The following is a 13,311-nucleotide window of genomic DNA, read 5'->3' on the forward strand; positions in this document are numbered from 1 at the left end:
CCAGACGACAATGGCGAAGCTCTGGCGTTCGCCTTCAAAAGCGGACGACGTTCGCAGTCAACAAACCAAGCCCGCCCCCCGCCCACCGTCACCGAAACGCCGAATGTCTTTCCTTGTACTTTTCCGTAACCCTCGGTGATGACGTCCGTCAAGACACCGCCCGCACCTCCCAGGACCGCCCACCGTCACCGGCAACTATCCTTGAACTTGTGTACGTTTTTGGAACCCCATAAACGTGGACGGCGATACCACCTCGACGCTCCCAACGAACCCGCCGAAGTTGGAAAAAGACACAACGTCGCCGACCGTCGCCTAACCCAGGCCCGCCGACCGTGACCCCGATGCCGGAAGGCAACGCCGACTGTCCTTGCAGCTTTCAGGAATCATCTTCCTCCTTGTACGTCCTCCCTCGCCACAATCTCAGCAGAGCTTGACAGGAAGATGAAGTAAAAGGACGGGAGTGAAGAGGTTGGCGGGGTAGTCGAGAAAAAACACAGAATGACGGGTTGAGTTATGGTGATGCAAAGACGGGAGCTGCTTCTCTCCTGTCGAGTCGTCTCAGGAGCGGCCCCCCCAGGCAACAGAGGCAGAAAAGCATGATGAATAATTAACTACGAGAAATGTCACAAGGGGCCGCTGCCTTTGCTTTTTTTTTTTTTTTTCTCCGTTACATTATTGTCCTCCTTTATACGACAGGCTGATGACCAGCGCAAGGGCGTACTCCACCTCTCGCCCTCACCTCTCAGGAAGATTCCTCAAAATGGATTTTAAATTCGACACTGTCAAAAGTGCGTCAACAATATGCAGTAAAAATAGCATACAGGAACAGCCCTGCAACGATAACTATCATTTTATGATTGTCATTTGTCATATATTATTTATTTTTTTCTTGCCGCTTGACTGCTTCAAAACTGATCCTGAATGTACCTTGAGAAATGTTTACATTTTATGTTGGAAAAGAAGCATGAACACATCCGCCATAAAAATAGCCTCGACAAACAAATGTAAATATAACCAACATGTTCGTTTTGGATTTTGATGTCCTTCTCCAAATTGTACGCGCTTGAAAACAGAAGTGCTTGACAAGTTTTATAACCCCGCCCTCCCAATCTCATCGCCGCTTTGACCAGATTTGCCTTTTCCGGAAGCGACTTTCTTCAGGCCTCCAAATGGCTAAAACTGCCGAACAGTTCTGGGTGTGGCCTGTCGCCTTGTGGCGTGCACTCAACTGCCGACACTGCTTTTTTTCGCGACCCTTTGAGTGTCGTAAAAAGCGCTGGCTCCATCTATTACCGCTATGGTGATGATTATGGATAATGTTAATTTATTGCGCCTTTTCTGGAAATGACTTTCTTCTGGTCTCCAATTGGCTCAAACCGCCGCCACCCTTTGCTTTGGCATGCGCTGTACTGCTTACGAAAAGCCATTTTGCCAATCTTCTGCGCATTTTCCAGAAAGGTAATCCTTCGGGCTCCTGACGATCTGTAGTTCCGATGAGAACGTGCTCATGTTTGACGTTGAGATTCGGCTTCAGCGACTGTTTTCCCGTGGACGACACCCGAATGCCCGCTCGTAATCCGTCTCGTTGAACGTGCGAACCTTTCGCTTGGCGATATTTCAATATAAAAGGAACAAATGACAAATGAGTCTCTTCGTATAGCAAACAAGCTACATTTGTCCCACTTCCTGTGAGAAAGCTCAGCTGTGGAAAATGAGTTATGGATCACTGTGACCCACTTTAATGAGGTAATTGCAGATATACATCATCTTTTATGGACGGAACAATACTTTGCTCCCACTTGGATCGCTTCTAAATTTAATACCGGCCCGGATCATTTATTTTTTTTTTTTTCCCCACGGGTGTTGAACGTAATATTTTTTTATTTGAGGATTTAGGCGGCTCAATTTCATAACGTTCCGTCCATTTGTGTCGAAACCGACTGAATGAGATTAGCCTCGCTTGATGTGTCTTTTCTTCTTGTTACTGTCACACCAGTTTCACCGAGTGGCACGAGATGGAGTGGACGAGGCAATCGTAAAGGGACGCGCGGAAAAAAATAAATACAAATACATTTTCGAAAAACTTTCAAACGTTGCTGAAAAGTGGCTACTTTGACAGTTGCTTTGAAAGCTTTGTGGTGGAAACTCCCAAAAATAAACACCGAACTGAACTGTACTACTTTGTCAGCCTGGGATTGGAATTATTTACAATGTATTTATTATTGACAATTACAGGGGGTTTTTTAAATGCAGAAATAATCATTTTTCTGGGGAAAATGTTGGTTTGGTTTGAGAAAAGGGTTGCATATTTTCCAGCAATAGCGTACGTTGTGAAAAACAAGAAATTCCCCCCAAAATTTATAAATATGTGGATATTTTGATGATTTTCAAGGAAAAAGTCAAATTTATTTCAGAAATAAGGCATATTCTAGGGAGTTTTTTTTTAAGGAAAAAAAAGTCATATTCCCATGAGAATAAAATAATATTGTGTAGAAAAAGGACTATGTGGAGATGTATTTCTTGTTATTCGATGCAGGTGTTTCTAGCAATAAGTTGTTGAATAAAAAATACAAAAACAAATAGTACAAATGTTATATTTTCAAACGAAAGGAAAATATGATGTTAATTGTATTTGTTAGGGGAAAAAGTAGGTTTATTTTCTTTGACAAAAAAAGAGAAGACGTATTCTTGGAAGAAAAAAGTCATATATAAAAAAAATCACATATAAATGTTGACAGAAATAGTTTGCATGTTGTTCCCGTTTGAAAAAGAAAGCATCGGCGCGCCGTCACCTCAGGGAGCCCCACCCTGTGGAGTCATTTGACAAACTTCAAAAGACTTTGGGGCCTTTTCTGTTTCAGGGAGAAAAAAAAAAACTGAAAAATGAAAACAATAATCGAGATGCGCGCACACACACACACACTCGCAACTATTTATAAGGCTGTGAGAGTGTATTTACATAACTTTAATTCTGTCTCTAATTAAAGCCTGAGAGAATTCCGACTCCACTCTAATTTGGAATAATTAAAGCGCAACACAAGCAAAGTAGCAACAGACACGTCTCTCCTTTGGAATCTAAATGCTCAGGTGTACCTCCGTTAATGAAATGCTATTGTTCAAAATGGGCGCGCGCACGAGGAGGATTTTGAGGTATTTTGCTCGCTGAATTAACGCACCGGATGCTGATTGCTCCGCCGGGGGAAGACGCCGGGATCGGCTGTTTAGCAGCGCCTCGCAGGAAGTCACAAATAGAAAGGACATTTTTTTTTTTTTTTTTTTTTACGTACAGGGCCTGAGAGGCTCTGGGAGATAGCCTTCATGCTAATTAGCAGTGAATGCAAAAAGAGACGAAGTGATATTTGGAGACGTCAAAGCTCGGCGGTTCATTTGCCCGTCAGATAAGCTCTGGGACGAATGGCCGTCTCGCATTAACGCAACTTTCTACGAAACAAAAAACAACTCTCGGACGTGCTCCTCGGTTAATTTGGTCGACACCCGATTCCGATGATCGTCCTCACGCTCGACCAAAACAAAGGGAAATAATGAACAAAAGGTATTTTTGTGCGGAGGAAAAGTTGTATTTTGCGAAAAAATGTATAATTTTTCTAGAAAAAGGTTGTATTTTACAAATTCACACCAAAAAAAAAATGAAGTTGCATTAATTTGAGAATCTATTTTTCAAGAAAAAAAATGGTTTTCAAAAACAGGCAGAAAGGATTCTCGAGAAAAACAGTTGAAAACCTTTGCATTCTTGCGAGATAAAAGTCCAGCAAGTAAGTAATTGTAGTCATTTAATTTTTTCGAGAAAAAAAGTTGTATTCTTTGGAGAGAAAAAGCAGCATTTTGGAGAGAAACATTTTCGAATCTTACCAGACTAAAGGTGCCTTTTTTGTTTTTTGTTTTTTTATACAAAAAAGATCATTTTTTTCCCTCCCTGGATAAAAGTCGCAGCAAACGTCCCAAGAAAGCAGCAGTTTGTCCGCTCGTGAACAATTGTTTAAAAAGAAGAAGTTTGAAGCTCTTGGTTGACGTTTGTTTGTTCAAACTAAACATAAAACACAGAATTTCAGCTTCTCTATTTAACCAAACGTCTTATGACAGCCCGCTAGCTTAATGCTAACACACAATGAAAAATGCCACGAACATGCTAACAAAACTAGCATTGATGTGGTGGTCATTAGAAACCTTTCACCAACTTGTACTTGAACACAAGCGGTAGTAACACATGCCGCCTGAGAATACCACAACGCTCACGGGCGTGTATTCTTTATCCTCTGCGACAAACGACTAATATGATGAGAGTTTAGTTCAGACGATATATTCTTCTGTTTCATCATCAAATCTGTGTGTAGGCTGTATGTGTTATATTGCCACCTGGTGGCTAAGGTGCAGAATTAGCAGCACAATGCCCGTTGAATTATCATGATGCCCAAACTGTATGAATTCTTTACGTTCTATTTAATTATGCTACCACTCTATGTACAATACTGTTAGCGAGAGAGGTTTTTTTTTTTTTTTCTTCTTCCGAAAAAAACAAAATTTTTGCATTCATTATTTTGTTGCTGTTGTTGGTGATTTTTGGGAGTGCTGTCACGGATTAATGGCATTTCCATTCACTTGATTCCGCGGCGGGCGTGAAGTGGAAGGCTGCCATCAGCGTGAAAACGCTCTCCGCCTGGCAACAAAGTGTCAGATTGCAGCATCGGCGCTTGAAACGCACCTGAAACCGTTGAAGAGAGAGTGGATTTGTTTTGTCTCGGGGCAGAGTTGGCATCCGTGTTTGTCGGATGTTGCGTTTGAAGGACCCGGGACGCATCTTTGATCAACCAGCGAGAGGAAAGCCCGCCCTGGGAAGCGTCACTCTCACTCAGCAGGTGCTCGGGAAAGCTTCTGCCGCTTCTCCGTCTTGACACGCTCGCTTTTCAGGACTGAGCAACAATTTAAAAGATGGTTTGACGTGGGGAAGTGAAGTCAAAGCCACCGGTTGTTTGTTTGTTTGTTTGTTTGTTTGTTTGTTTGTTTATCCCCGCCTCCAAGAGAGACTTGTCAGAGAAACTCCGAGTTTGTGACTTGGCAGCCTCCGCCCACAGTAAATGTAAAGGCAACATCAGCATTTATGTCGTCAAAGCGAACAAAATGTGTCAGATATGAAGGAAAAATATGATTCTGGAGGGGGGGGGAGTGGGATTTTTTTTTTTTAAATGACTATTTGTTCTGAGAAAATGTTTTAAAATAAATTGGCTTTATTAAAGCGGCATTTTTTTTCTGAAAAAAAAAGGATATTTGCAAGGAAAAAGTATTCAATCATATGCGGATAATGTTGAATTATTTTTCGGGAAAAAATATTTTTGGGAGGTTGGAGGGTTTTTTTTCAAGAATAACGGCAAATTTTTGCTGAAAATGTGTTTTTATTTTTTGGGAGGAACAAGTGAGAAATCTTGAGAAAAGAAAGAAATGAGACATTTCCGAAAGACAAAATATTTTTTCTGAAGAAAATCATAAAATGTATTTTGAGGGGGAGAAATGAGTTATTCTTGAGAATGTTTTTAATGTTTTTATTTTTCCTGAGGATAACCTCATATTTTGTTCTAAAACAATTTATTTTGAGATATGCAACTTCAGAAATGTAACTTATGGGAAAGTTCCGACTTACTTTTCAAGTCATCAGCGTCACAAAGTCGTACTTTGTTGCCGCTCCTTCCGCCGCCGTTTTCCACTCCACCATCTGCGTTCGGCTACTGCGGTGCCCTCATTCTCCTAGCGACTCAAATGAATTTCCTCCCGGAGAAACTTTTCCAGACCCACCGCCAAAAACGAGGTTTCTGCTTTGGACTCTTGACTTTTCCTTTTGTACCCTTACTGCTTGACTATTGGGCTTTTTATATACGTCTGGTGTTTTTGCTGGTTGCCCAATTTTTGGACCGGTAATCCTTAATTGAGTTTTTCGTTATTCTAAACTGTAAGCATAACACAAAATATGGTCCAAAAACTGTCATTTTAAAATAATCTTACACTGTTACCCTTCAAAACAGATGGCTTGCTGACAGTTGAACCTTTTAATAGTCACCCAGCATGGTAAAACTATTAACGTGTGGTGAAGACTCGCCATAACCACCCAGGCTAATCTTAGCTTCTCCCTGACATGCAAAGATCTGAAACCAGTCGCGATGTATCACTTCACTGTACTTCCTTGACACCAATTACTACTCTTCTATTGGTTTGGGCTTTGGCGGCTTTTTAAGACATTCCAAAAAGAGTCAATCAATCAATCAATCAATCAAATACACGCGGAATTCACAAAGTATGGCAGATTCCTTTTTGAGCGACGAGCTGAGGATTGGCTCCAAGGAAATATTACACAAATAGGTGGGGTAGCACTCGCGTTACGTGGGCCCCCTCTAGTGTTTTGCGGAAGAATCACTCAATTCAATGAATCGAACTGCACATAACGTTCCAGTGGCTTGAACTTTTTGAAAAAAATAATCCAGTGCAGTTGAAAGGTTTGCCGACTGCTGTTTTTCAAATGATTCTATGTGACTTTTCCCCACGACAGGGCTCCAGCAGATCCACGCTTTGTCCATCCAGGGCAACTACGAGCTGCGCATCGACCTGGAGGACTTTGAGAACGGCACGGCGTACGCCCAGTACGGCACCTTCGGCGTGGGCCTCTTCTCGGTGGACCCGGACGACGACGGCTACCCGCTGACGGTGGGAGACTACTCGGGCAACGCAGGTACTTTTGGGGGGGCGTGGCACTTTTGGGCCATCCGCTGCAGCCGCGGTCCTCAGTTAAGTGGTAACGATGTACAGGCAAGTCTTCATCGGAAAGTGTCGCGCGTGAGGATGTAGTTTCGCCTTCTGTCGGTATCAACTGACTGTCCAGTAAAATAACATTCTAAAAACAGTCACGATTGTGTCGTACACCGGCAACTAGTTATTTATATAAAGGGTAACCACGTTTGCCAATATCGCCCTCTGCTGTCGAACCAAATGAACACCGCAAGTTTTCTCGCGCTTGCGTCGTGAACGTCACATGACCAAAGCCGGAAATTTCCGACTTTCAAAGCATCACGTTGTCAACCCCTCGTTTTGCTAGTTATCGCAAAGCATCGAGTAATCAGCCACAGTGTTGCGAGTTATCGCAACATATACACTGGAGTCCGCTACCTGCTTTCACGCGACTTTCAGAACCGCGAGCGCGAGAGACGTTGTGGCGTTCATTTCGCTCGTTATTGCCAAACATGGCGGCCCTCTGAGGTGGATGAAAAATGATGAATTTCTCTGTTTCATTCTTATTCAATGAAAGCAATATCAATCGGAATACCGTGCTTAGACTAGTGGGGGCACATGCAACGTTTTCTTGACCCCGCCCCCCCCCAAAAATGTATTGGGGTTTAGTCCCCCTTGAAGTTATGAATACATTTGTAACAATGTTGACCATCGAAAGCCCCAAAAGTTGCATTTTGTCAGGTTCAATCATGAGCTTCCCTGAAAAATATGAAATATTGACAACTCCAGCCAGTGTGTGTTTACGTCAGGTGAACCGCGCACACGCACGCTGAGCGTAAGCGCATCAGATGGGAGGGGGCTCCCCCGCCATCGTGATGAAATTACAGCAGATTAATTGAGCCGCGGTATAAACAAAAACCCGAGGCGGAGACGTAGCGAGCGGAAAAAAAGCAATTTGCCCAACCTCTGCTGGGAGAATACGTGAGCGACGGAACCTGCGGGGGGGGGGGGGGGGGGGGGGGGGGGCACGCTAGGTGCGAGCGTTGAGGGTCCACGGCAAAATAAAATTAAGAAGAATCAAAGGAATAAACATCTTTCGAGAAGAATACGCCATTAGATTTAAAATGCTTCTTTTTGTTCCTTCTCAAGGAAGGAAGGAAGGAAGGAAGGAAGGGAGAAGGATGGAAGGGAGGGAGGGAGGGAGGGAAAAAAGGATAGAAAGGAAAAAGGACGGAAGGGAGGGAGGAAGGAAGGAAGGGAGGAAGGGAAAAAAGGATAGAAAGGAAAAAGAAGGAAGAAAGGAAGGATGCGAGGAAGGGAGGAAGGATAGGAGGGAGGACAAGAAGGAAGGGGAAAAGGATAGAAAGGAAGAAAGGAAAAAGGAAGGAAGGACAGAGAAAAAAAAGAAGGATGGAAGGAAAGAAGGACAGAGGAAGGAAGGGAGGGAGGGATGGAGGGAGGGAGGGATGAAGGGAAAAAGAAAGGATAGAAATGAAGAAAGAAAAGATAGAAGGAAGGACATAAAGAAAAAAGAGAAGGAAGGCAGGAATGGGAAAAGAAAGAAAGGAAGTAAGGAAGGAAGGGAAAAAGAAAGGAAGAAAGAAAAGAAGAAAAGGGAAGATAAAAAGAGAAGGAAGGAAGGCAAAAATGGCAAAAGAAAGGTAGGAAGGAATGAAGGAATGCAAGGAAGGGAGGACAGGAAGGAAGGAAGGGAAAAAGAAAGGAAGGAAGGCGAGAAAGGACAGGAGATAATGAAGGGAAGGTCTTGAAGTGAGGAAGGGAAGAAAGAGAGACAGAAAGAAGGGAAGGCGCAGAAGTAAGAAAGAAAAGAAAAGAAGAGACACAAAGAAGACCGAAAGGAACGGAAAGCAAGTGCATTCAGGACTGAAGGACAGGAAAGAAAGAAGGAAGGGAAGAAATGTGCTTTTTGTTTTCCTTTGAATCCCGCAACGCGCACGGAGTTCCCTTGCGTTATGTCAACAAATGCGCCTTGCATTCAAAAGAGCCCCTTCTTCACATGCGCACTGCACGCGCTCATTCAAAGATCAATGAAACACGTCGTTTGTCTTGCTAAGAGTCGTACGTCGCGAGCGGGACTCCATTTGTTTCCTTGTAACGTCCGATTGCGGCCTGTCGGGTTTCGTTCCGTTCGCGTTCTTTTGCTACGGCCTCCTCGACGCCGAGAGCGCCTCGGCAAATTTTCCGTTCGCGGCCGATTACGTCCCCTCCGCGTCATCTCCGTCGGGAACTCGCGGTGGCGCGGACGCAGCCCGAGAGACTCGCGGCGTCGAGACGCCTACGTTTTGTCCCGTCGCCGCTGGCAACCCTCGACAGAAGGCCGAGCCGTTTCCCGACTTCGTCCCGGGCAATTAAAGGTCGCCGGATGCCCGCGTGAGGGCCGAGTCGGCCTTTCATTTCTCTCTCAGCGGCGTCCTTTCTTCCTTTCCTCCCAATCGGCCGTCGCGGCGTGAGAAGAAAAGATGAAGGAAGAGGAGAGGCGGGGGGCGGAGTCTATTGAGACAACTTGCCGGTGCGGTGGCCGACGTCTTCGTATCGCTCGCAAGCGGGCCACCAAAGCTAATATGTCGAATCTTCACCTGGAAATTATTCTATACAGTATATACTTTTTAAAAAGTATACAATAATTACATAATTGCCGCATTTTTGCTTCTACTCAATGGATATTGTGCTACTCCTTCTTGTGGCCACTTGAGGGCATTACAATACGGACGCAGCGATACCAGTGAAGAATTGTTGCACAACCTACTCAGTAAACTGCAGGAATATTACACATTTCTCACAAAAGATGATTAATATGAGACTGTGAGTGTTGTTATATTGTCTGTCTACATGTGCTGCTCTGTCGCATTGTTTGTCAGCATCGGGCGAAACGGACTGTCGTAAGGCAAAGTTGTTTGAAATTTTAAAGAATGTGTCATTTGTGTTTGACAGCAAACTTCCACTTTTTGAAGCCTTTTTCTTCTTTGAAGAAGATTGTTCCCAATTTGAGAAACCGCTGCTTGTTGGGAACTTGAGACCACTACCACCATACGACGCTTGCATCTCAAATCTTTGCTCTCATGTCAAAGCAAAAATAGCGTCCGAACGACGGCTCTTGTAAAAGATGATTAGAGGGAGCGGCACTAATCACCTTGAAACCTGTCGGGTTTTTTTTTTTCGACGAAATGTTCACCATTCGTTAAAAGTGCTGCTCCTTGGGACGTGAGTTGAATCGAGTTTACTGAGTTTGCGCTCACAAGTCGAACGGCGGCTCGTATCTCGAGTGATCGCAGTATTCTTCGGGTAATGTACCTTTAGCGGTACCAGGCATTAAACGAAGAAGAAATTGAAGTCCGATCATTCTTTCCGTGACTAGTATCCCAAGGCCCCGCCGAACTCGGTTACTTCCCACCGCAGGCCGTGACCACGATTTCTGTTTTTACGCGCCCCCTCCCGTGCCCGCCCGCTGCAGGCGACTCCCTCCTGAAGCACAACGGCATGAAGTTCACCACCAAGGACCGCGACAACGACCACTCGGAGAACAACTGCGCCTCCTTCTACCACGGCGCCTGGTGGTACCGCAACTGCCACACGTCCAACCTCAACGGCCAGTACCTGCGCGGCCAGCACACCTCCTACGCCGACGGCATCGAGTGGTCGGCGTGGACCGGCTGGCAGTACTCGCTCAAGTTCTCCGAGATGAAGATACGACCGACCCGCGAGCAGGAGAGCAAATGAGGGCCCCAGGGTCTCCCTCGTGTTGTTGTTATTTTCTTTTTTTGTATTTTTTTTTTTTTTTGGGCCACCTCTTGATGTCTGCCCCTTTTTGTCGCTTCTTTTTTGGGGGGTGAAAAAATATATACATTTTTTTTTTGGGGGGGGGGCGGCGGGCTTCGCCGCTTGCTGCTTTGTCAAACCAGCAAGGACCAAACGGGGAGTGGAGGAAGACGATGATGAGGATCTCGTTCCTCCGAACCGGGCCGTAAGGGAGCGTATCGGACACTTTGCGGGACCGGACCGCCGGCTGAGTGGCGGCCAACCGATTCGGCGTGCACACAGATGGTAATCCGACACTTTGTGTGAGTGTGTGTGCGTGAACGGCAGCGCGTTACCCCCCCAGACCCAAAAAAAAAACAAATCCTCGATTAAGTCGTCTGGTGTCTGGACGCTCCTCCTGTTCTACCCTAGTGTCCAACCCAACTTTAAAAAAAAAAAAAAAATCTTTTGTTCTTTCCTTTCATGCAAATGAGACAAAAAACACAATATGAATATATATATATATATATATATATATATATAAAGACAAAGAAGAATAATGTTACAGAGACAAATGGTGCAATTCAGATTTGTACGTCATCTTATTCTCATTGGTGAATTCTTTCTCATTTTTGTGGAGGAGTGTATTAGGGCCACACGGGAGAAGAAATAAATAATACACCACGAGAATAAAGTTGTTTTTTGCAAGAAAAAGTACATTTAGGGAAATAAAGTTTTTATTTTTAGTTGGACTTGTCTTATTTTTGGAGGGGAATGAAAATACTATTAACATTTTTGTTGTGAAATGAATTTAAAAATGGACCAGGGAAATAATATTGCACATTTTCAGCAAAAGAACAAAAACAATTTACTTTTGTTTCTCTTTGATTCCAGCTTTATTCTCATCAGTTAATAATTATGTTTACTTTCGAGTGTGGCTCTTTCCCTCCTTGATCCCTTTCTTTGGATGTGCTGAAAGCTTTAAAAGGAAAAAAAAAAGTGTAGTTCTGACTGTACAGTGTGTACGAGTTTTAGAGCATGTCCGTTTTTTCATACGATGCTTTAAAAAAAAATAGAACTGAAGCACATTGAGAAAAAAGGGGAAAAGAAAACAATTCAAATGGACAAGGCGGAGCATTCCGACCATCGACTCTCTGCGTCGTTGGACTCTCCCTAGTGGCGAGCTGGAGTACTGAACGGAGCGTGTACGCGCAGCGGAATCTCGGCCGCCGTAAACCCCCTAAAGCGCATATCCCAAATGAACTCGCATACACACACGTTTGCAAACACACACAAATCCCTTCTCCGCTGATGTTTTTAACGTCGCCGTGCGTGGCGATGCGACAAACAAGCCGGAAAAAGCCGCCGCAGAGGCAGCGGCGGGACAGAGTGCGGCCACGCGTGCAAATGTGCATACGTGCGTGTGCACATGTTAGAAATGTGCACACGTGTACGAAGCAAAATGACGAGAAAGAAAGAGAGCGAGAGAGCGAGGCCACTTCCACACGTGCACGGGTACTTTTTTTAAAACAAAGTTTTGGTCTTATTTTCCCCAACACGAGTGTCCAAAATTCACATTTGCGCATTTTAAAGTTGTCAAAGGAACTGCTGGTTGTTTTAGCCAACCGGAAGCAGGAAGAAAGTCGCTTCCGGAAAAGGTGCAAAAATGAATTGAAACGTGACGACATTTTGAGAATATGAGACTTTGGACTGTATGAACTCAATTGCAATTATGTAGCTTGACAATTTTTCATCATTTTGTTTTTCTTTTTTTCTTGCACATGGCGCTAAACATTTGTTTCAAATCCAGTTTTCATAAAATCATTGGCCTTAAATGTAGTATTGGCTGGACAAAAACATCAAGCATCCAGAAAATCCCACGCTTAAAAGTCGTCCAAAAAAAAGGGACCCGTGTGCGCGCGTGGAGGCGTCCTCAGCGCGTCTCCGTGGCGTGTCGGAAGTCATGTGATGCTCGTGTACAATACCCCCCGCGACCCTTTGCTGCTCTTTGTGTTGACCAACAGAAGGATTTCCACGTTGTTCTAGATGGAGCTTTTTCTTATCGTGATTGTGAACCCAATGCAGTGGACGCCGCCTACTGGTACTGTGTTGAACTGCGCTTGCACCCTAGACCCCGCCCCCTGACCCCTTCCTCGCCCTCCACCTCAAGCGACACCGCCACGTTGTGCTTCTTGTATACGTTGCTGCTTTGTTCAATAAATGTTGGAGCCGAACGTCACCTGAAATCACCACCCGCCCTTGTTTCCCACCCACCTGCTTTTTTGTTGTTGTCCTTTCTTAGAGGAGATGATAAAAGAATCAAAACCAGAATGCATCAGCTATCGGCTCTGTAGCCCGATTGAGTTGCCACCTCACTCCGAAAGCCCTAAACCTTCCCCAAACATCCCCAAACCGTCCTAATAGGTCCCCAGACCTTCCCGAAACATCCCCGCACGTTCCTCAGTTACCCGAATTTTCCTGATACGTCTCCGCACCTTCCGACATGTCCCAAGCGTTCCGCAAGGCTTCCTGAAATGTCCCCGCTCAATTATCAAAAGTTCCCTGAACCTCAAAAATCTTCTCACACCATTCCCCCCCCCCCCCCCCCCCCCCCCAAAAAAAAATCCCCAAACATCCTAAAACCTTCCCAGGACTTCCACACAAGTTGTAAAAGGTCTCCAAAAAAAAAAAACCCCAAATCATCCATCCACACCTCCCCAAATCGTCGCAAAGGTTCCCTAAACCTTCCTAAATGTACCCACGCCTTCACAAAACATCAGTACAGCTTCCCAGAAACCTCAAACCTTCTAAAACCATCCCCAAACC

General features: G+C 44.6%; 1 protein-coding gene across 3 annotated transcripts in view; it reads left to right on the forward strand.

Moving 5' to 3' along the window:
* fibcd1b (fibrinogen C domain containing 1b) overlaps positions 1-10,481 on the forward strand; it is an 83,324-nt gene extending 72,843 nt beyond the window's left edge. For all 3 annotated transcript variants that reach the window (XM_061699333.1, XM_061699334.1, XM_061699335.1), the window contains 2 exons: positions 6,554-6,733; positions 10,202-10,481. In XM_061699333.1, the coding sequence (XP_061555317.1) occupies positions 6,554-6,733; positions 10,202-10,467 (446 nt within the window). In that variant the 3' untranslated portion in view covers positions 10,468-10,481. The remainder of the gene's footprint in view (positions 1-6,553; positions 6,734-10,201) is intronic.
* The last annotated feature ends 2,830 nt before the right edge of the window (positions 10,482-13,311 follow it).

Source organism: Phycodurus eques, chromosome 15, assembly GCF_024500275.1.
Source record: "Phycodurus eques isolate BA_2022a chromosome 15, UOR_Pequ_1.1, whole genome shotgun sequence".
Taxonomy (NCBI): Eukaryota; Metazoa; Chordata; class Actinopteri; order Syngnathiformes; family Syngnathidae; genus Phycodurus; species Phycodurus eques.